Raw genomic sequence first — 24,482 nt, 5'->3', positions numbered from 1 at the left:
GTGGGGGGGGGGGCATTCCCTCCCACTGCTTGTAAAAGCAGTCTAGAGGCTAATTAGCCGCTAGGATTGCTTTTACATGAAAGCTGACCGCTGGCTGAAAAAAATGATACCAAGATGATACCTAAACCTGCAGGCATCATTCTGGTATAACCATTCAAATTCGTGAATGGCGTACCTGAAGACAAAAAAATGGTTAACAATAAAGCACAGTAAACGGTAAAGTATAAAAAATTGCATACCTGAAAAGCAAACATGATAAAACATAATAACAATAAAACATTGCAGAATTGAATACAGTAACAAAGAGCAGAACAATAGAGAGAGAATAGAGAGAGAGAGAGAACAATAAAACAACAACTATTTTTTTTTATTTTATATATTTTTTTTGTTTTTGTTTCTTTTTACACTTTTTTTTGTAACTAACTTTTATAACTGTAACCGGTTCCAGGTTCGGGTCTCTCAAAATGCGATGGCATCTTGGGAGACCCTGTGAAAGTGTGCCTAGTCTGTGCAATGCTGTACCCTATGCTAATACTAAACTAGTGTATGGTAGCGTTCAAAACATTCACCAATGCAAAGACCAGGATTGTCAGGACAGGGGGGAAAATAATAGCGGGTGTCACGCCTATATCCACGCTTGCTGCAGACACGACATCTTTTTTGGGGGGGGTTCATTGGGTAGGGGTACTCGGGAGGACATAAAGAAAATACCTCTCATGCAGCCGACTGCATTTGGTTGAGGATGTGAATGGGGGAAGTACGGGCGCTGCAGAAGTGGTGGGTTCCCAATTAGGATTGGCAAATGCAGCAGGAAGGGCACGACGGGCCTGTTTGTCTTCTTCTTGGTAGCAGCGAGACACTACTTGTGCTTGCCACCTCACCAGCTTGAACTGCACTTATGGGACTCGCCACGTCACCAAGTGTTACTGCAGTGCTGGTTTAACTACGACCGGGGTGTACTAGGCCGCTGGTGCTTGCCAGTTCACCAAAACGCTACCAAAAAAACTGTTAGCGATCGCAGGGATCAGCCCTGACTCTGCGAACGCTGCAGTTTAGTGTTTTGTGACAGTGATCGATCGATACTGCACTTGGGTGGGCTGGGCTTGGCCGGGCGAAGGGGCAAAACGCAGGTGCTAGCAGGTATCTGGGCTGATCCCGCTAACACTGCGTTTTTGGGAACCCTAAACTGCTGGGGACGCTAGTATAGATCTGATCGGATCAGATATTGATCCGTTCAGATACTATACCACTAAGGGAGGTGTACGGTGCGTGCATGGGTGTTAGCGGTACTGGCACTAACCTGACGCTGCCTGGGGCTGGTGCTTGCCAGTTCACCAAAACGCTACCAAAAAAACTGTTAGCGATCGCAGGGATCAGGATTGACTCTGCGAACGCTGCAGTTATGCATTTAGTTTTTTGTAAGTGTCAGTGATCGATCGATACTGCACTTGGGTGGGCTGGGCCGGGCGGAGGGGCAAAACGCAGGTTCCAGCAGGTATCTGGGCTGATCCCGCTAACACTGCGTTTTTGGGAACCCTAAACTGCTGGGGACGCTAGTATAGATCTGATCGGATCAGATATTGATCCGTTCAGATAATATACCACTAAGGCAGGTGTACGGTGCGTGCGTGAGTGTTAGCGGTACTGGCGCTAATCTGACGCTGCCTGGGGCTGGGGCTTGCCAGTTCACCAAAATGCTACCAAAAAAACTGTTAGCGATCGCAGGGATCAGGCCTGACTCTGCGGACGCTGCAGTTATGCGTTTAGTGTTTTGTAAGTGACAGTGATCGATCGATACTGCACTTGGGTGGGCTGGGCCGGGCAGAGGGGCAAAACGCAGGTGCTAGCAGGTATCTGGGCTGATCCCGCTAACACTGCGTTTTTGGGAACCCTAAACTACTGGGGACGCTAGTATAGATCTGATCGGATCAGATATTGATCCGTTCAGATACTATACCACTAAGGGAGGCGTATGCTGCGTGCGTGGGTGTTAGCGGTACTGGCGCTAATCTGACACTGCCTGGGGCGACGCATATCACCGCCAGGCGATCAGGGGGCTAAACATTTATTCGGTAATAAACAGCGGGTGCCCTGACACTATAAAAAATAAACGAACTAACCAGCGTCACCCGTAACAGTTATACGGTGATCAGTGGTGAAAGGGTTAACTAGGGGCAATCAAGGGGTTAAAACATTTATTAGGTAGTATATGGGGGTCCCTGTCGCTATAAAACACTGACGGTGAACCTAAATATTTACCTCCCTAACTAGCGTCACCAGTGACACTAATACAGCGATCAGATAAATGATTGCTTAGTGACACTGGCGATGGGGGGTGATCAAGGGGTTAAAACTTTATTAGGGGGGGTTAGAGGGGTACCCTAGACCTAAAGGGGGCTAACACTAACTGCCCTACCACACTAACTGTCACACACTGACACCATGCAGTAATCAGGAAAAAAAAAAAACTGCTTGGTTGGGGGGGGGGGGGGGTGATTAGGGGGTGATCGGGGGGGGGATCGGGGGGTAAAGAGGAGTGTAAAGTGTGCCTGGCATGTTCTACTGTGATGTGTGTGTGTTGTGCACTCACATTACAGTCTTCTCTCCTCTGCGCCGGAACGGAAACTGCCGAGCTGAGGACAGATGACATCATTTCCTCTGCCTCTGTGTACTACACTGAGGCAGGGGAAGATTCCGATTGGCTGGGAGCGATCACGAGGGGGGGCCAGGAATGGATGGTCTCCCCCTCATCTCTGATCGCTGCCAGACCAAAGCCGACCACCTCGGGCACCGGGGGGAGGGTCCGATTGGACCCCCCCGCCCGCAGGAAGGCAATCATGTACCAGGTACGTGATTTTGCCTGCCTGTGCCATTCTGCCTACGTATATCGACGATAGGCGGTCGGCAAGTGGTTAATAAAGTGGGAAACTTGAAATGTGTAAATAGGCATTGTTGAAATCCAGGACAATCTACAGTATCCAGTACCTCACAAAAGTGAGTACACCCCTCACATTTTTGTTAATATTTTATTATATCTTTTCATGTGACAACTTTGCTACATGGTAAAGTAGTGAGCGTACAGCTTGTAGAACAGTGTAAATTTTCTGTCCCCTCAAAATAACTCAAAACACAACCATTAACCACCTGCTATCCGCACTATGGCCGAATGACGGCCACAGCGCGGACCTGCATTCCCGGCCTCCCCTGTGCACGCTCCCTGCGCACGCCCTGCAGGGCGCGCGCCGGGCGCGCTGTGATCACCGAGTCACTGAGACTCGCCTGATCACCGATCCGTGTAAGGGGCCGGTCCCGGCCCCTTACCATGTGATCAGCTGTCAGCCAATGGCAGCTGATCACATGATGTAAACAAAAGATCGGTAATCGTTTTTTTTTTTACTCACGCTGACAGCGCGAGTAGAAAAAAAAGCCGATCACCGGCTCGGATACCAGGGACATCGGTCCCCAAGTGGAAGAGGCACATCTGCCTCATCAGTGCCACCTATAAGTGCCACCTAACACTGCCCACAGTGCTACCTAACAGTGCCCACAGTGCCACCTAACAGTGCTCACAGTGCCACCTAACAGTGCCCACAAGTGCCACCTATCAATGCCAACGAGTGCCACCTATCAATGCTCACAAGTGCCACCTATCAATGCCCACCTGTAGTGCCAATCAGTGCCACCTGGCAGTGCTGCCCATCACTGCCACCCATCAGTGCCCATCACTGCCACCCATCAGTGCCCATCACTGCCGCCTATCAGTGCCCATCACTGCCGCCTCATCAGCGTACATCAATGAAGGAGAAAAATTACCAGTTTTAAATTTTTTATAACAAAATATAAAAAAATAAAACATTTTTTTTTTTTTAAATTCAGTTTTTTACATTTTTTTTAACAAAAAGTAAAAACCGCAGAGGTGATCAAATACCACCAAAAGAAAGCTCTATTTGTGGTGAAAAAAATGATAAAAATTTCATTTGGGTACAGTGTTGTATGACCGCGCAATTGTCATTCAAAGTGCATCAGCGATGAAAGCTGAAAATTGGTCTGGATAGGAGGGGGGTTTAAGTGCCCTGTAAGCAAGTGGTTAATGTCTAATCCTCTGGCAACAAAAGTGAGTACACCTCTAAGTGAAAATGTCCAAATTGGGCCCAAAGTGTCAATATTTTATGTGGCCACCATTATTTTCCAGCACTGCCTTAACCCTCTTGGGTATGGAGTTCACCAGAGCTTCACAGGTTGCCACTGGAGTCCTCTTCCACACCTCCATGATGACATCACAGAACTGGTGGATGTTAGAGACTTTACGCTCCTCCACCTTCCGTTTGAGGATGCCCCACAGATGCTCAATAGGGTTTAGGTCTGGAGACATGCTTGGTCAGTCCATCACCTTTACCCTCAGCTTCTTTAGCAAGGCAGTGGTCATCTTGGAGGGGTGTTTGGGGTCGTTATCATATTGGAATACTGCCCTGCGGCCCAGTCTCCGAAGGGAGGGGATCATACTCTGCTTCAGTATGTCACAGTACATGTTGGCATTCTTTCAATGAACTGTAGCTCCCCAGTGCCAATAGCACTCATGCAGTCCCAGACCATGACACTCCCACCACCATGCTGGACTGTAGGCAAGACACACTTGTCTTTGTACTCCTCGCCTGGTTGCCGCCACACATGCTTGACCCCATCTGAACCAAATAAGTTTATCTTGGCCTCATCAGACCACAGGACATGGCTCCAGTAATCCATGCCCTTACTCTGCTTGTCTTCATCAAACTGCGGGCTTTATTGTGCATCATCTTTAGAAGAGGCTTCCTTCTGGGATGACAGCCATGCAGACCAATGTGATGCAGTGTGCGGTGTATGGCCTGAGCACTGATAGGCTGCCCCCCTCTTCAACCTTTGCAGCAAAACTGGCAGCGCTTATATGTCTATTTCCCAAAGACAACCTCTGGATATGATGCTGAATGTCAACAGAAATTTTTTTTTTAAAAAAACAACACAAAAAAGGGTACATAAGCATTCATACTACAAAAAATGCACATAAACATACAATTGTGCCGACATATGCACTTACGTTAATCCTTCTTCTGCCTGTGCTTAAGACCATCCCAAACCTCAGTCAAGCTATGCCCAATTTCATCCCAGATATTCTTTTAGCTATGCGGTCCACATATCTAGAATAAGACTGGTCTCAAAATTGGGGGTGCATTTGTACGGCTGCATTTGATGTTTTTTTATGCCTGAAAGTTCCTCCCCTGAATGCGGTTTTGGTGCATTCAGATTTCTGCCTCTACACACTTATGTGTGCATGGACACATACAGAAGGATAACGTAGTACCTTAAGTTCAGGGGCTTCAGGAAAAAACCTCAGATGCCTACAGAATGACAGTTCACAAACTGCAGTGTGCATGAGGCCTTATACATAATAACTAAATAATACTTAAATAGGAATATAAGGATAACGTCTTGACATACCTAAAATTCTCTTCCAAACATTTGTACATTTTGTAGTGAATGACAGTAAGCTTAACAAGCATCCTTTTCTGCCTATAGGACTCTCAATTCCCAAAATACCCTTGATTAGAAGTTTGGATGGAGTCAGATAGCTAAGAGAAAACTCCATAAAAAGATAAAGATACTTATCCAGATCAGTAATGGACACCAATATTAATCTTAATATCAAATTGATGCTCTTCCATTACTGCTTGTCTGTCCTCCAGAGCCATGAGTCTATCATCAGAGGCTAAATTTTTTCCAAAACATGTACCCTCTCTTACAGAGAACATATGAATCCAATTCTTTTATGAATTTTGTGAGCTCATGATACAGGGAATACACTTTCTGAGCAGTGTTCAGAATCCATATGTTGCATGACATACATTCCTCTACATCAGTCACCTTGTATTCCTTGGACCCCTGTCAACAGTTACTTGTGAATGTACTGTATATATTGACTTTGTGCTCACCACCTTTCCAAGCAGATTCTTGGGGTATTCTGCATACTCTTTGGGAATACTTTTTTGAATTGCCCACCTGCCTTATTTACCATCTCATGGCCACTGTCTTACCATCACTTTAAACAATAAATCAGTGTTGCCACCAACTCCAAAATCAGACAAACTTAACAAAATCCTTAGTTGCCCCTTTAAGGAGGCTATACAGTGCCTTGTAAGAGTATTCATACCCCTTGAATTTTCCACATTTTGTCATGTTACAGCAAAAAATGTATTTTATTGGGATTTTATGTGATAGACCAGCACAAAGTGGCACATAATTGTGAAGTGAAAGGAAAATGATAAATGGTTTTCAATTTTTTTTTTTTACAAATAAATATTTGAAAAGTGTGGTGTGCATTTGTATTCAGCCCCCTTTACTCTGATACCCCTAACTAAAATCTAGTGGAACCAATTGCCTTCAGAAGTCACCTAATTAGTAAATAGAGTCCATCTGTGTGTAATTTAATCTCAGTATAAATACAGCTGTTCTGTGAAGCCCTCAGAGGTTTGTTAGAGAACCTTAGTGACCAAACAGCATCTTGAAGGCCAAGGAACACACCAGACAGGTCAGGGATAAAGTTGTGGAGAAGTTTAAAGCAGGGGTTAGGTTATAAAAAAATATCCCAAGCTTTGAACATCTCACAGAGCACTGTTCAATCCATCATCTGAAAATAGAAAGAGTATGGCAAACCTACCAAGACATGGCCTTCCACCTAAACTGACAGGCCGGCATTCATCAGAGAAGCAGCCAAGAGGTCCATGGTAACTCTGGAGCTGCAGAGATCCACAGCTCAGGTGGGGGAATCTGTCCACGGGACAACTATTAGTCGTGCACTCCACAAATCTGACCTTTATGGAAGATTGGCAAAAAGAAAGCCATTGTTGAAAGAAAGCCATAAGAAGTCCTGTTTGCAGTTTGTGAGAAGCCATATGGGGGACACAGCAAACATGTGGAAGAAGGTTCTCTGGTCAGATGAGACCAAAATTGAACTTTTTGGCCTAAAAGCAAAACGCTATGTTTGGCAAAAAACTAATGCCGCGTACACACGGTCGGATTTTCCAAAGGGAAATGTTCAATGGGAGCTTGTTGTTCGAAATTCCGACCGTGTGTAGGCTCCATCGGACATTTTCCGTTGGAATTTACGACAAACAAAATTTGAGATCTGGATCTCAAATTTTCCGACAACAAAATCTGTTGTCGTAAATTCCGATTGTGTGTACAAAATTCCAACACACAATGTTCCACGCATGCTCGGAATCAAGCAGAAGAGCCGCACTGGCTATTGAACGTCATTTTTTCTCGGCTCGTCGTACGCGTTGTACATCACCGAGTTCTTGGCGATCGGAATTTGACAAGATTTGTGTGTATGCAAGACAAGTTTGAGCCAACATCCGTCGGAAAAAAAACACGGATTTTGTTGTCGGAATGTACGATCGTGTGTACGCGGCATAACACTGCACATCACCCTGAGCACACCATCCCCACTGTGAAACATTGTGGTGGCAGCATCATGTTGTGGAGATGCTTTTCTTCAGCAGGGACAGGGAGCTGGTCAGAGTTGTTGGGAAGATGGATGGAGCCAAAAAAAGGGCAATCTTAGAAGAAAACCTGTTAGTCTGCAAAAGACTTGAGACTGGGGCAGAAGTTCACCTTACAGCAGGACAATGACTCTAAACATATAGCCAGAGCTACAATAGAATGGTTTAGATCAGGGGTCCTCAAACTACGGCCCGCGGGCCGATTCCGGCCCTCCAGCGTTTTTTATCCGCCCCGCGGACTGCCCCTTTAACTTTGCAGCACTCCCCCTGCCCTCTGCTACCTCCATCACATGACAGGCCCGGACAAAGGACCTTCTGTGCTAAGAAGCATTGGTTACTAGGCATCGGGGCGGTCCCAGGAACCAATCACCTGCCTCACACTTCCAAAGTCCCGCCCTCCGTCCGGACCTACCATGCCTCGCGTCCTGCGTGATACAGGTAAGTGCTGAGTGGGAGTGCTGTGACATTATACAAGGGGCGGCAGTGTAATATTGATGAGGGGAGTCTGTGATATGGGGAGTCTGTGATATGGGGGGTCTGTGATGGGGGATCTGTGATATAGGGGGGGATCTGTGATATAGGGGGGATCTGTGATATAGGGAGTCTGTGATGGGGGATCTGTGATATGGGGGGATCTGTGATATGGGGGATCTGTGATGGGGGATATGTGATATGGGGGAGTCTGTGATGGGGGATCTGTGATATGGGGGGGATCTGTGATATGGGGGGGATCTGTGATGGGGGATCTGTGATATGGGGGAGTCTGTGATGGGGGATCTGTGATATGGGGGGGTATGTGATATGGGGGGATGTGTGATATAGGGGGGATCTGTGATATGGGGGGATCTGTGATATGGGGGAGTCTGTGATATGGGGGGGATCTGTGATGGGGATATGTGATGGGGGATCTGTGATATGGGGGAGTCTGTGATGGGGGATCTGTGATATGGGGGGATCTGTGATGGGGGATCTGTGATATGGGGGGGATCTGTGATATAGGGGGGATCTGTGATATAATGGGATCTGTGATATGGGGGGATATGTGATATGGGGGGATGTGTGATATAGGGGGATCTGTGATATGGGGGGATCTGTGATATGGGGGAGTCTGTGATATGTGATGGGGGATCTGTGATATGGGGGAGTCTGTGATATGTGATGGGGGAGTCTGTGATATGGGGGATCTGTGATATGGGGGGATCTGTGATATGGGGGGGATCTGTGATGGGGAGTCTGTGATATGGGGGAGTCTGTGATAGGGGGAGTCTGTTATGGGGGATCTGTGATGGGGAGATCTGTGATATAGGGGGATCTGTGATGGGGAGTCTGTTATGGGGTGATCTGTGATGGGGGAGTCTGTTATGGGGGAGTCTGTGATATGGGGAGTCTGTGATATGGGGGATCTGTGATGGGGAGATCTGTGATATGGGGGATCTGTGATATGGGGGGATCTGTGATGGGGAGTCTGTTATGGGGGATCTGTGATGGGGGAGTCTGTTATGGGGGGATCTGTGATGGCGGAGTCTGTTATGGGGGATCTGTGATATGGGGGAGTCTGTTATGGGGGGGATCTGTGATGGCGGAGTCTGTTATGGGGGATCTGTGATGGGGGAGTCTGTGCTATGAGGGGGGGACTGATATGGGGGATCTGTGATGGGGGAGTCTGTTATGGGGGAGTCTGTTATGGGGGGATCTGTGATGGGGGAGTCTGTTATGGGGAAAGTCTGTGATGGGGGAAGTATATGATATGGGGGAGTCTGTTATGGGGGGAATCTGTTATGTGGGGCTTTGTGATGGAGAGGAGTTTGTGTTGGGGGGCTTTGTGATGGGGGGATCTGTTATGGGGGGGCTTTGTTATGGGGTGAGTCTGTGATGGGGAGGGGGGGGTCTGTGATTGGGAGTGGTTCTGTAATGAGGGGAGTCTGTGAAATACTGATAAGTTCATATTGATTACAATTGTTCTTTATTTTACTGTTTTTTTCCTGTTTTTTTTTTTTTTTTTGCACTACAAATAAGATGTGTGCATAGGAATTAGTTCATATTTTTTTCAACTATAGTGCGGCCCCCCAACAGTCTGAGGGACCGTGAACTGGCCCCCTGTCTAAAAAGTTTGAGGACCCCTGGTTTAGATCAAAGCATATTCATGTGTTAGAATGGCCCAGTCAAAGTCCAGACCTAAATCAAATTGAGAATCTGTGGCAAGACTAGAGATGTGAAGGCCCGGAAAAAAAAAACCTGAAAAATTTGGAAAAAAAAAAAACGTTTTATTTCTGTTTTTTTCTGAAGGCTTTTTTGTTTTTTTCCCAAAAATTGGAAAAATTGAAAAAAGAAAAAAAAATTGGAATATTTTATTTTAAAATGATGAATAAAATATTTTAAGACAGGGTGTTCAAATATTTTCCAAATCATTTCTAAAAAAATGTATGATAATCGGATTATTCTAATTTCTGTGCACTGAGTGAGGACAAGCAAGTCCTAGGTAACAAACTGAACCCTCCAATGCAAGAACAGTATGCATTTCTTCCTTTAGGAGGTGCTGTGCTGCTATTGTAACAAGAAAAAGGTTTCTGTTTTGCTTTTGCATGTTAGTGGGTGTGTTTGGTTTGTTCTGTCCTCTTCACTAGGCCTCAAAAGCATTGGAAGAAAATATAGAGCAACAAAAAGGACCTGAAAGTATATACTTAATGAAAAAAGGTAAGAGTTTACATTTATCTGATTCTGAATCCAGAAAACTGAATCATTTAGCTGCATCAGTTTATCTTTATAAACTTTTGTGTAAATAATAATTTAATTACCAGTAATCTGGTTCTTCCCCCACCCACAACCATAGATTAGTGTCTTCTTGCAAAGTAGTCATTTTTCTTGTTTTTATTTCCTACTCCCCTCAGAAAAATGGTAAGATCAACATCTAGCATATGGAGGCATTTTCATATTACAAGTTCTTCTGAAAAGAAAAATGTGATTTTTAGATGAAAAATTTTTGTCAGATGAAATATGCATTTTCAAATGCTACCAGGATGACAAAACACATTATGTATGTAACAAGTGTCCTGTAGATATTAAAATGCTAATGTAGCATTTTTTTCAATTTTTCCAAATATTTCTGTCCCCCCCCCCCCCCCCCCCCCCCCAAAAAAAACTTTTTTTTCTGAGCTTCAAAGTGTCCGGAAATTTTACATCTCTAGGCAAGACTTAAAAAATTGCTGTTCACAGACGCTCCCCATCCAATATGACAGAGCTTGAGCTATTTTGCAAAGAAGACTGGGAAAAAATGTCACTCTAGATGTGCAAAGCTGGTAGAGACAAACCCAAAAAAACTTGCAGCTGTAATTGCAGCGAAAGGTGGTTCTACAAAGTATTGACTCAGGGGGGCTGAATACAAATGCATGCCACACTTTTCACTGACTTATTTTGTAAAAAATGTTGAAAACCATTTATTATTTTCCTTCCACTTCACAACTATGTGCCACTTTGTGTTGGTCTATCACATGAAATCCCAATAAAATACATTTACATTTTCGGTTGTAACATGACAAAATGTGGAAATTTTCAAGGGGTATGAACACTTTTTCAAGGCACTGTATGGGTACAGTGTTGCACGACTGCACAATTGTCAAAGTGCAACAGAACTGAAAGCTGAAAATTGGTCTGGGCAGGAAGGGGTGAAAGTGCCCAGTATTGACGTGGTTAATATGATTTCCAAAGGGTCATGTTCACATCTGTGTGTTTTCAACCGGGGCCTTGTGTTCTTGATTCTATAGACTTGCTGTTTGTCCCACTTTACAACAGACACATCCCAAAAATGAAAAAAGCAAAACACGTGTAAAAAAAAAATGCACCAGATACGCACTAATCACAACCTGCATATGTGTGAACCTTACTTCATAGTATCAATCCCCACGACTCCAGGTGGTTCCATGAATAGCAGCTAGAGCTAACAAAGCAAAAAAATATGGGTATGTCAAGATCCACTACCGCTCACCACATAGGTGTGGTCACCATAACACTTAACAGCATACAAAAAAAGGAGAGGGAAGAAATCCTAGTAAGGATCACTGGGAAATCATAGCAGTTACTAATGGTAACAAAAGGGTAGTTCTGGGATGTGTTTAAACAAAATATAAATTTATTAACAAGCTTAAAAAGAAACATTGTTCTATAATTAGCTTGGATTGTAGCTTCGCAGTATCATCTGGAATATATCAATACCCAGGAAGGTACAACATCAAAATGCCATACAACAATACAAAACTGTTTAAAACAATAGACGTCCGGACACCTTTTCAACAATGCACATACGTGATGTCATACAATTGCGTAATTGTTCCCTGGTATTGAACCAATATGGCTATGAGCAGACCTTGGAGAACTGTGCACAGCCGTAGACCATCAAGCTTCAGCCTTGACCACATTCACACGGGCTCCGCTCCCAGCGCTGTACGGCCGAAGTACCTGGCGTTTTAACGGGAAGCGTTTATAGTGCAAAGTGTGCAGGACTCAGAGAAGTGTTAACATACGCCCCGGCTAGACCTTTCTGAGCTTAAGAACCCACTTATGCTGGAGAACAAACAACGGAAATTACTGTTCTTTTCTGAACTTCCTGGGACTCCCCATCATTGGTGACTTTTGATTCATTCATCTATATCTCCATACATCAGTTGTGGTAAGCTCATCGGTTACATACACCTACAGCTCTCTACAGGCACTTGGCGAAGGTATGTGTTGGTGTCATTTATCTGCTAAGCCTGATGTGGCGTTTTTCTACTGATATACACAGATCTCCTACATGTCCTTGTGTTTTACAACCCGATTGTCAGCTGATTCATTTTCCAAGGAACTAATCTGCTGAGTGTCCCGCTGCTCTTTACCTTTTTTTTTACAATCCGCATTACTATACGTTTCACTGGCCGGTCAGCCATCAATTACTCTGTACAGAGTCTGCTACTTACCGAGGATTTCATTTATATTTTCTGGCCTTCTATTGCTTGATTACACCCAATGGAAAAGTGTGATTTCAATGGTAGCTGGCTACCTGGGGGAGTCTGAGTGCAAAAGGAGGTTGCGAGTGGTGTGTCTGTTATCAGTATAACTTACGATTCTTTACATTTTATGGTGGAGGTTTATGTTTGTATAATATTTATATGGGTGGATTGTCTTTAATAAAGATTCAATTTGTAATTTCTTAATACCTGTGTGTTCCTCATTGAAGAAACCTTTTTCTTGGACGCTATGGTCTTTCTTTTCTATATGCATATAACAGTTTCAGAGGAACCGGCCTTCTTGTGAAATTGAAACTCTTTTCTAATTAGGTATAGTGTCCTTATTAGGTCTATTTGTATTGTTTATTTAGTACTAGTCAATCAGACATATCTAACCTAAAGGACACATTTATCAATTAGGTGTTTCCTGACTATCCTTCGTTTCTATTACTATGAGCAGACATCAGGCCTGTGCATTAACCCAGGGATGTAGAAAACTTGGGGGCCTTAAATCAAAGTAGTGTACATTTGAATTGAGTTGCATCAATTAATGATGGTATACTGTGCATGCTATGAAAGGTGTGGGAAGATGATGATCCATGCCATGAATGGGATGCTGCATGAAGACTTAAAAGGTGTGCACTGTGTTGGACAATAATGGAGTGCACTAGATTATTGGCGGTGATCACTTAAACCCTCATCCCTCCGTGCTTTGGCGCTGGATTAAATATCATCGGGGGGGGGGGGGGGGGGGTTGAAAACACACGGTATGGCAAAGCTATAATGGGCAGTAGGTCTGTGCGGGACTCCAAAACCCACACACGCAGAGATGCTGTTGGCAAGATTTAAGATCCACACACGTGGGGATGCTGTTTGCGGCATCACGGGTGTTGAGGACGTCAACGCGTTTCACTAAGGAAGTAGCGTAGCTTCATCTGGACGTTGATTGGATGGTTAGCCTATGGCCCTTTTAAGCAGTGTTTTTCTTTCCACAGGTGCCCCCCATCTAAAAAAACATTAAAAGGGACATTATATGTGCTGTCCAGAGTTCATTCCATATTGCCTTCCGTATTCTTCCCAGGACTTTTTCAAATGTCAAATTTAATTTACTATGTCGGATGGGATTAATATAGCTTAAAAAGGGGGGGAGAAACAGAAGGAAAGTAAAACGAACTATACTAATACAGAAGTTAGAACCCAAAAATCTGCTCTAAAAGACCTTAAGTAAATATATAGTATAATCGTGTGATGGCATGACAATCTTCCAAAGAGGGGGAGGGGAGAGGGCTTGAGGGAAGATGGGAATAACAATTAAAGGGGTAGAACCATACCCTGAATCAACGTCATAAAGGTAACTTAAAGGGGTTGTAAAGGTTCACGTTTTTTTTCACCTTAATGAATGCTATGCATTAAGGTGAAAAAACATCCGACAATACCGGCCCCCCCATTTTACTTACCTGAGCCCGTTCACCTGCTGCACTTGCCCCCTGATTTTCTCTTCGCTGCTCAGCCTGGCCGTTGATTGGCTAGAGTGGATTGAAAGCAGCACAGCCATTGGCTCATGCTGCTGTCAATCACATCCAATGACGCGGAGCACCGGGGGCGGGGCCAAGTGATATAGCTATAGCCACCGACTGTATCACGGGAGCGCGCCCGCAAGAACTAAACACCATGCGAGAGAGCTCGCATGAAGGTGTTTAGTTCTTGTGGGGAGGAGCTGAGATAGCCACCGAGGGACCCCAGAAGACCAGGTTCGGGGCCACTCTGTGCAAAACGAGCTGCACAGTGGAGGGAAGTATAACATGTTTATTTAAAAAAAAAATACCTTTACAACCCCTTTAATCTAACTATAAAGTACAACTAGAAAGGAGAGAATTAAGACACTACTGTGACATTTATATATTTTAGGTGTCTTTTAAAGAGGAGGGGTTCTGGATCAGGGGTAAGGATAATTGATGTCTCAATTTTACAGAAATACCTGGAGATTCAATTCAGTATTGAGCCCCACCGGTGTGAGGAACTTCAACCTGTATATTCACCATTTTTCTTTCTGGTGCAATATACGGTTGAAGTCCCCCCTTCTTGTTGGTAATTTAAGGGTATAGATCCCTTTCACCTTCATGCCCTCTGGGTTCCCACCGTGGCACGAAGAGAAGTTTTTTGCCAGTGGTTTCTCAGGATCTTTCTCATTAAATTCCCAGAGGTGCTCGCCTATTCTGACTTTCAGGGGTCTTTTTGTTTTACCTATATATATATCTTTGGGCAGGGACATGTGATCATGTAGATCACCTGTGTTGTGGAGCAATTTACTAGGTCTCTAATTTCATAATTGTTTAAACTATACATCTCATTGCAGACTTTATTATAGTTTTAGTGCCTACATCACATTGGACTCATCTTAGTAGCACTTAGCGTTGGATCAGTTTGTGTAATGTTTTATGTTTTAGAAGACCATTTTTGAGAAGAAAAAAATAAATACTGCTAATCCAAAATTACAAAACAGAAGTTTATTTATCTTGAAATGGAGCAAATGGCAAAATATAAAACTGGGTAGTGGAATCAGCCTGTACATTGTTAACTGAAACTAGTAGCTTCATAATACCACAGAACCCAGCACAACAGCTGCAAAGCAATTTAAAATACACATTTTGTCTACACACAATGGGGAGGAGGGCATTTTGTGGGCTGAACCAAAACTGATGACAATACAGCTCACCATTAGGAACATTATGAGCAATATATACGGGACACCATCTGATAAGCTGCATTCTTATCAGTGTTGGAACATTTTACAAAATGGTTGGCTCCACTGTGCCCAGGTACCATGTGCACTTCAAAGCATTAGTGGTCAGAAACTTTAGTTAACATAGGAACAATCACAGTAAATAAGTTGAGGCCCACAATGACCTCCAAATTTAATGTTATGTAGTTTGGACATGGTATCTGAATGATATATGGTCAGAGAAATTGACATTTACATACAGTTAACAATCATAAGGTTCAGTGTTTCTTGGCTTATGATCACACGACAAATTCACAGCAAATTTCCATCTCTTGGAAAAGGTATCTTCAACATTTTTTGCTAGTTGCCAGCTGCAAAATCAGTAGCCTTATCATCAAAAATTGTGGAAAGGAAATGTCATCAAAAGATGATGGACAGGCAAATCACTAAGACCAAAACCAAATCTGACCAGACCGACAGGAAATAAAGGTTAAATCGGAGGTCACACACAATATTTTGACCAAACCAGTGCCGAGAAACAGACATAAAAAAAAACAGAGTTGGACAAATCCTAGGAGCCAGCCAGTGTTCCTAAGAAAAAAATTCAGATTTTTACGCATTTCTTTTTTTTTAGTGTTGTCTGTCGGTCACAGCAGAAGCGCTTGTCCTTCTGACATCTAAGTTCTACAATACTTTGTCCAACCCCGATATAAGCAGTATCTAAATTACAGCTTTTTTTGCTATTTACGTTGTAATAGTAACTTATTGTAATAGCTTTTAATAAGATTCAATAGTGGAAAGGATCCAGACCTTTGACATATACTGGATGCATGTAAGTGCTGAACGTGCAGACTTGAAAGTAGTGTTTTAGTATTAAGAGTGAGATTTGCTACTTAGCTGTATCCACGATGGATTTGGTAAAAGCTCCTTCCTGGTATTAAATATGTAATAAATCCAATAAAAAAAGTCATAAAATACATTACAATCACAGTAGGAGACCTGCAGCTTTCAGCCAAAGTTAAACCTTGTACATCTTCTGGAAACCTCCAAGAGCAGCTAACAGTCTTTTCTGTAAAATAACAGCCAAAGACCTACAGGTTGCTGAAGGCAGAGTTCCATGGAGCCAAGACCATAAATATCTTGCTCTATTAGCACACTGTTTATTAATAATTAGCTTGCTAACTAAGCTACTCTTATACAGCAATTAGCTACTATGTTGTTCTCGACAAGGATACCAAACATTATTCAAAAATAAGGCTGTTGGTACTACACCTACATTTATTTTTTATTTGCAGATGACAAGATCTTGTGCAACAGACACACAAATGGTCTTGCCCTGTTGAGGCAAGCGCCATGTAAAACAATGCAAGATAGGTAAAGGGTGTAAAGCTGGCCATACACTATGCAAACTTTAGCCGGTTCCTGATGAACCAGCTAAAATTTACCCCATGGGTGGCCCCGAAGGAGCCGGGCGGAAATTTTTTGTACAAACAGCAACTGTATCCAATCAGACCCAGCCACCGTTTGGGTATTCTAACAGCCGACAGCGACTGTCAGAATACAATAGACGCAGCAGGAGATTTGCTTATCGCATCCATGCTGTATAATGCAGATGGAGAAATCTGTTAGATGTTTTTTCGATTCCTCGAAGAGGGTATGGCCAGCCTAAGATTATTTCTAAATAATTAGTGACTAAAAAATAACACTCTGCTTATAATAACTTGTAAACAGTGAAGCCAGATATAAAAAAAATTACAAGCAGACAGACAGAACCTAATTTGTTAGACGTTCATCACCATTATGGGCTTTATTTAACCTCTTTATGCCCAAAGGTGTAGCTATCAGCCCTTCAGGACCAGCACAATCTGTTTGGAAAGTGCTTTGGTATGGTAAAACAAGAAAACCTTCTAGTGTGTTATTTCACTCAGCAGAAGCAGCAGCTGAAAGAACACCAAGAAAAAGTCAGCATTTACATAGCACTGAGCCTGTCAGCAACATTTTGTCCAATCACAATGCTCAAGACCAGTAATTACTTACACTACCAATTTGCTAGGAAAATTGATAGAACATCTATTCTGCTAGCTTGGAGTGTACATTTCTAGAGAGCAGGAGAGAAATGTACTGATCATCAGAGGAACACATGAAAAATATCTTCAGCAGTTAGGTCTTATTCACACCAGCCCCGCTGGGTTGCACTACCCAATGCAGAAACCTGGTAATTCGCCTTATGTCCTGTGCATTTCGTTTGCAGCAACAGCAGAATGTGTGGAAGGCTCTCTGTGTGGAAGCAGTGGTCTCTTTACAGAGGTCTAACACCCACACTGTATTGATGTGCACATAAATAAAAAAAAAGGATGTTTTATTTTCGTGCAGCAGTGCAGCACAGCACATTTCGACATGGTATAGTACACTGCAGCACATAAAATCAGCAGTTTTTGTGCTGTGCAGCGCATATCGACATCCTGTAATGCATCACCGTGAGCTGCAGCACATAGAATCAATATAAAAGTAAAAAAAAAAAAAAGTGGGCAGTGCAATGTAACAATGCATTGCAGCACACGTTCATATCGTACATGCATTATGTGCTATGTTGTGTGAACCATCTCTTAGACAAGAAGTTCATAACAGTGTAATTGTGTGTAGAAAGTCAACCTGTTTCAATTACTTTAAAGTGCAAGTTCATCTTTAACAGATAAATGAAAAGGTGGATCAACACCCTACACCCTCCTCCAGTCTGCCCTACACTTACCTCTGTGAGTCATTAGCTGTCACTGCCCACACAGCCAGTGAAACAGTCCAGAGATTTGACAGGCCCACTCTCCTTCCTTCTCTTTTCATAGGAAAAATTAGAGAGTATCAGATTGGTCAAACTGCTCATGTGCCAGCACTTGACCAATCAGAAATGGTCTGATCTGTCCCAGAAGGCCTAAAGGAAAGACATGGAATAAGAATGGGGCTTCTAAGTCCCCAGACCACTGCACCAGTTGCATGAGCAGTGCTAGCGAATCACACAGGAGGTAAGCGCCCCCCCCGGTAGGGGTGGGGGGGTGGGGGTTGGTCTGGTGAAGGGGTAGGAGAGCAGAAGGCATTTTTTGGGAAAAGTGGAGCTAATGACGCGTACAAACGAGCGGACATTTCGTCGGACTTTGTAGCATAGGTCCGCCGGACTTTCAAACGAACGGACTTGGACACACACGATCACACCAAAGTCCGACGGATTCGTACGTGATGACGTACGACCGGACTAAAATAAGGAAGTTGATAGCCAGTAGCTGCCCTAGCGTCGGTTTTAGTCCGTCGGACTAGCATACAGACGAGCGGATTTTTCGACCGGACTCGAGTCCGTCAGAAAGATTTGAAAACATGTTTTATTTCTAGGTCCGTCAGACTTTTTGGGAAAAAAAAGTCCGCTGGAGCCTACACGCGATCGAATTGTCCGACGGAGTCCGGTCCACCGCACCAAGTCTGCCGGAAAGTCCGCTCGTGTGTACGCATCATTACACTTTAAAGGGAGTACCAATAAAAAATATTAATTGGTTACTAAGAGTCAATGAACATTGGTCCTTGGTTTATCATAGAAGGTTCATGTATTATTCTCAATAACATGAACTTTTGTTCCCAAATGAAAAGGTGTCCTGAAGAATTGCCGGCTTTTCTGCAATGATGGCAGCAAACACTTTATTTGCTTTTACATCCTCTCAAACCTCCAAATACACATTTCATGCATCCTTCATATGTTTCTGGGATACATGACTACTTTGCAAGTCACATGATTCTTGTGAACAGGCCCATATTACACAATCCATTGTGTCAATGGCTCACTCACCCAAATTTGACTTGTATTCTAAGTGCTATTTTATAAATAGGCTTTTTAACATTTTACAAAGGATATTTTATGTGTCAGGTACACAAGCAAAAATACACAAAGGTCCTTCTATAATTTCAGAATATAAACGTACGCAGTTCTAATTTTCCATTCATCTGAATCGCATGTATAGATGAAAACTAGTGAGACGTTTACCAAACTACAAAAATATGTTCTAGAAAATGTACTCAAGACCTTGAGAATGACACATCATTTGGGTCATGCAGCAACACACACAAGATAAACTCAAGAAAGAGATTACTTGTCTTTCACTAGCAGACACCTGCATACACTATGGTGGTTAAAGCATTGTGGGCTGAACTGACATACTTTCATTTTACAACTTCAGGCATGAGCAAAGAGTAAAATTATTGGTCTGAGCACAAATGACAAACCGGCTCACAAGACTTTACCTTCATTTTGTGTAGATATAGGTCCATTACAAAGCAGATTAAAGCCTCAAAACTTTCAGTTACAACTAAATACATTCGAAGTGCCTCAGTACAAAAGATGTGCAAAGTCTTTCAGTGGAGTTTCTTTAGAAAGCAGATGCAGCTTAAGTGGAAAAGTATGTACCCTGCCAGCAATGCTGCAGAGTCAGACCTTTGCTCTATGGTTGGAAACAGTGGTCCCTCTACACTGGTCTGACACCCCCTGCTGAGTCAGGGCTAATATTCGCCAATTAGCAAGGAGAATGATCTATGCCAGGGGCCTACAAACTTTGGCCCTCTAGTTGTTTACAATTCCCATCATGCGTAGTAATGTCTGTGAATGTCAGAGTTTTACAATGCCACATGGGACGTGTAGTTCTGCAACAGCTGGAGGGCCGTAGTTTGGAGATCCCTGATCTATGCTGATTGCAAGACTAAAGGTCTCATTCAGCAGGTGGCATGTCAGACCTCTGCAGAGTGGGCTCCTTGCTTCTCTGCAGGATGCTGGCAGGATACAGGCTTTTCTATTGTGGATGCTTTGTGAAAAAATAAACTCTACACCTTTGAACACCTTTTGTTCTGATGTGCCTGGAATGCATTTGGTGGATTTAGAGCCTAACTCCATGTTTATTTTTCCTTTAAATATTTAATTTGGACCAGGCTGGACCAAAAAAAACGGTTTCCTTCATTAATAGTTGCGCGCGCTGTATACATTGTATGTAGTATCAGCTACTTACAGTATACAGCGCTGTGTTTCACCAGTGGTGCGGGAACTTCCAGCCAGAACAAAGTCGAATAGGCCTGAGCCCCACTCAGCCATTCACAGGAAGCCTTGTATTTTGACAATAAAGGGCCTCTTCTGATTGGCTAAGGTGGTGAGGCAGGCATATGATGTCACAATTTTGTTCTGGCAGCCGATCTCCTGACGTACACAGCGCTGTATAGTGTATGTAGCTGCTGCTAATTCAGAAAGGAATTTGTCTGTTTGCGGCAGCTTGGCCCAAACAAACTATTTAAAAGGAAAGTAAACCTGGAGTTTGGCTTTAAACTCAAAGTTCAATTGGATGCAAAAAAAAAAAAACGGTCATGAGAGAAAGATTGCAGTTGAAGCCCACCTTCCTTATTGAAAATGCTAATTCCCTGGTTGTCACAGTGGCCCTCTTGTCTCAATACTTCAAGCCCCTGATGTAAAACAAACATGCAGATAACATTTTATATTTTCTTTCTGACTGTGATCTGCATACTTGTACTGAATCAGCGATTCAAAGTACTGAAACCAATGGCTCAAAATAGCCCGACAACTTTCATTTTAGTCAGCAGTATCAGCCCCATTCTTCTACAATGACAGGCACACGTTTAAAGTGCTTCTCCCCAATTATAAATTCATATATTAAAGCCACTTCTGAACTGAAGCAGCAACAGGAAGGTGTCCTTCCAACTCTATTCTGTGATTAGGGAACTACAGGTTTAGAGATCATATGCAGACCAAATCTGTCCTGTTAGCCAAACATTAAGTTGTAATGTAATGTAGTTCTATCATCATCTTTATATTTTAGAAAATGTGTTTACAGGGACCTGTAGAAGAGGGAGGGGGTCCCTCTACTAGTACATGGGGGCTATAAGTAGCTATCCAATCAAATCCATATGAACCTACAACTGGAAGTTAATTAGGCAGATATTTTGAGACACCTTTGTATGAATAAAGCTCTGTGTAAAAGCAAGCAAAATATATGAGTAGTTTATGTTGTTTTAGCCAATAAAATTACACTGAACCTGCAATAAAGCTGGACTACAGACAGACAGCATGGTATGCAGTTGAAATACATATCTGGTAGTGGTTTCACCTGCCTAAGGATTTGTGATTTTGTCCAGCCAGTCTTAAGATTTACACTGAGATGTCACATAGCACAGCCAGGCTGTGACCTGGCTCTTTTCTACTATGGTTAAGCAATACAGCTTGGTCACCTATGTGCCCCAGCCCTGATTAGACAGCATAAGAGAAGCAACAAACTGATAAGGTGATCACTCTCCTCTGTCCTTCTGTCAGCAGAACCCTATTGGCTTCACGTACTGGGCTTCTTTTTCCAGGTCTGTGTACTGCTGTACAAGAGAATGATTCCAAATCAAACTCTGATACCGAAACTAGTTGGATACCTAGCATTATATTGTGTTTTTATATTTGCCCAGAGTTCAGGTTCAGCTTTAAAGTCAATCAGTGCTGCTGTTCTATTTAAAAGTAGGAATAGAAAGATGGAGAAGCATAACTGCCCCAGAAATTAAGTATTCACAGACTACAGCATCCGCTCTCAAAACATATACATTCAGGAACATTATACAGGTAATTCGAAGCACGTCTTCCAGATGGGTTTCGTTTCTAGGTGATGTAGTTAGTGATTTTCGTTTTGTAGTGGTCTGTCCAGTGCAGTGTCCCAATCATGCTTTTTAGTGTAATGTAATGTCTCCAAAATGAAAATGACAGCTGGACACCACAGTCTGAGGGCATGCTAACAAGAAATGGTTCTTATCAATTAAAACAAAAAAAAAACAAAAAAAAAAAAAAGTGAGGATGTCAGGTTTTCATTATAAAATGCAGCATCTCTCTCTTATCCTCTTGGCTAAGCTTTTTCTCTTCTTCTTGCCATTCTTTTCTTTGCTGTCCTCCATTTTTCGGGCACGGATTTCTCGCATCAAATCAAAGAATACCTTTTTTAAAAGGAAAAAAAAAAAAAAAAAAATGTAATTCACAGCGAAAATAATGAAACACTTTACATGTTTTCCCCGTGGATATAAACATAAATTCAAAATGAAATACAACTCATTTTGCTGCAGCATACTGTACTAATTCTATTTCTGGCATCCAAGTCTCTCTACAACATATATCTCTTTGGAATCACGAGTGTGTTTTTTTAATTCAGTGGCTCATTCACAACTCTTTTGCATAGATCAATGCAGGCTCAACACAAGGGCACAATTGTTGGTGATCATAAGTGCCCTATGACCTTCTTAGAAACAGGGGTCAGACCAAAACCTAATAATCCTTTCTTGCAGTTGGGCTGTATCTATACTACACTGTTCATTTAAAGCAGTTTTAGTTACATGATCCTTCAGGCTCCACTGGACTGCTGGACTGGTCCCTGCAGCCTCTCCCCCCCCCCACACTCTGGCAGTCTATGGTCCTCTGATGTCACCAAGACTCATACAGGAACCGAGGGACAGTCCACTGCTGAAGCATGGGGGAACTCCTTCTGCTGGGGAAATAGGGAATCAAGCAAATAAAAATGCTTTTTGCAGCCCCTAACCAGGAACAAGTAGCTAACCCTTGCAGTGCAGCTACAAACCCACTGGACGGTCAGACTTTGGTTTGACCGTGTGTAGGTAAGACCGCTTGAATGGAATTTCCTCAGAATTCAGTCGGAGAAACCTTTGGAGTTTTTTCCGATGGCAAAACCGGCCGTGTGTACAGGGCATCAGACTGTCTTCTACAGCAGGATTTCAGTCAGATGCTGGACACTTCCCTAGTATGTCTGAAGTTTTTGCCATTCTTCTGTAGCTCAACATATACTGAACATAATTTGTAGCCCTTTGTTGCATACAGCTGATGCCCCCTGTACATTATACATTGACAATCACTGCTATAGCACTTTAGAATATTTCTGCACAGGAGCACTTTTGGAAGAAAAATTGTGTTTGGGACTGTTCTGAAGTCCCAATACGAACTTTCACTAGCTACTTGCTTTTCAGTTCACATTGGACTTTTTCATGATCTTATGATTTGTTTGTTTTTGGTATTCAAAGTTTATGGTGTATGCATAGCATTTGCACTTTAATTTGGTACTGTTTGCGCTGTGGTTTGTGGTATAAGGTGTGATTTGTTAACCCCTTGTGATAGCAATAGAAACAAAAGTGAAAAAAAAAAACAATTATACAAAAATGTACTAAATAAAATAAATAAATAAAATAAATAGTTAAACGTAACCTGCTGTTGCCAGGAACGTTTAAGTGTTGGCAATAATTCTAGCATCATAGCTCACGGTTAACTCGAAGCTGATGAGCAGTAAGGCTTTTAAAGTGTCACCAACGGAGATTTTTGAGCATCATCGTTTTTCATGATATCATGGGCACACGCAATTTTAAGACTTCACATGTGTGGTATCCATTTACTTGAAGACACCCAGTGGAAAGGGCGAAATGCATCAAGCAGGGACGAACAGTGACGTAATTCCGGCATTTGGAACGCACACCAGTGTAGCGATCCGATTTTAGATTACATGCTTACAATTTAAGTTATTATTGTGAGTGTAATCTTTTTAAATAATTTTTTTAAAAATAAAGTCGTAATGGTACTGCACTATGGAGATTTCTTGATTGTTCATGACATACTACACTGCAACTGATTTAATTATTGAAAGAGACAAGAGAAGCAAAAGGCGATCCATCCTTTACCAGGATATTGACACAGACATGCTACCTTGACTCTGAGAGTTGGTCAGTGGGGAGTGCAGGCGGGAAGCACAACTGATTGGAATCTGCACCTTAAAGTGGAGTTCCACCCAAAAATGGAACTTCCGCTGATCGGATAACCCCCCCTTCCAGATTGCCGCAGGTGATCTACGCCATGTCCGGCCCCTCCCCCCCCCCCCTGCTGTCTTCTGGGAGACACACAGGTCCCAGAAGACAGCAGGGACCAGTGAGGATGCGCAGCACGACTTGCGCATGCGGAGTAGGGAACCAGGCTGTGAAGCCACAAGGCTTCACTTCCTGATTCCCTTACTGAAGATGGCGGCGCCTCCACCCGAGAGCGGAGGGACAGATCAGCTTCAGGTTAGGACATCGCGGGCGCCCTGGACAGGTAAGTGTCCATATTTTAAGAGTCAGCAGCTGCAGTATTTGTAGCTGCTGACTTTTAAAAAACTTATTTTCAGCAGAACTCCGCTTTAAGAAATATTTCTGCAC

The 24,482-nt window shown here is 43.0% G+C and overlaps 1 protein-coding gene across 1 annotated transcript in view; it reads right to left on the bottom strand.

Annotated features, from left to right (window-relative positions):
* Positions 1–15,003: 15,003 nt before the first annotated feature.
* Positions 15,004–24,482, bottom strand: part of RALA (RAS like proto-oncogene A) — a 111,736-nt gene continuing 102,257 nt past the window's right edge. Inside the window, exon 5 of the mRNA XM_073630526.1 lies at positions 15,004–22,232. Coding sequence (XP_073486627.1) covers positions 22,110–22,232 — 123 coding nt within the window. The 3' untranslated portion in view covers positions 15,004–22,109. The remainder of the gene's footprint in view (positions 22,233–24,482) is intronic.

Source organism: Aquarana catesbeiana, linkage group LG05 (assembly GCF_042186555.1).
Source record: "Aquarana catesbeiana isolate 2022-GZ linkage group LG05, ASM4218655v1, whole genome shotgun sequence".
Lineage (NCBI taxonomy): Eukaryota > Metazoa > Chordata > Amphibia > Anura > Ranidae > Aquarana > Aquarana catesbeiana.
The sequence above is the reverse complement of the archived record's forward strand: the minus strand, read 5'-3'. Positions and strand labels throughout refer to the sequence as shown.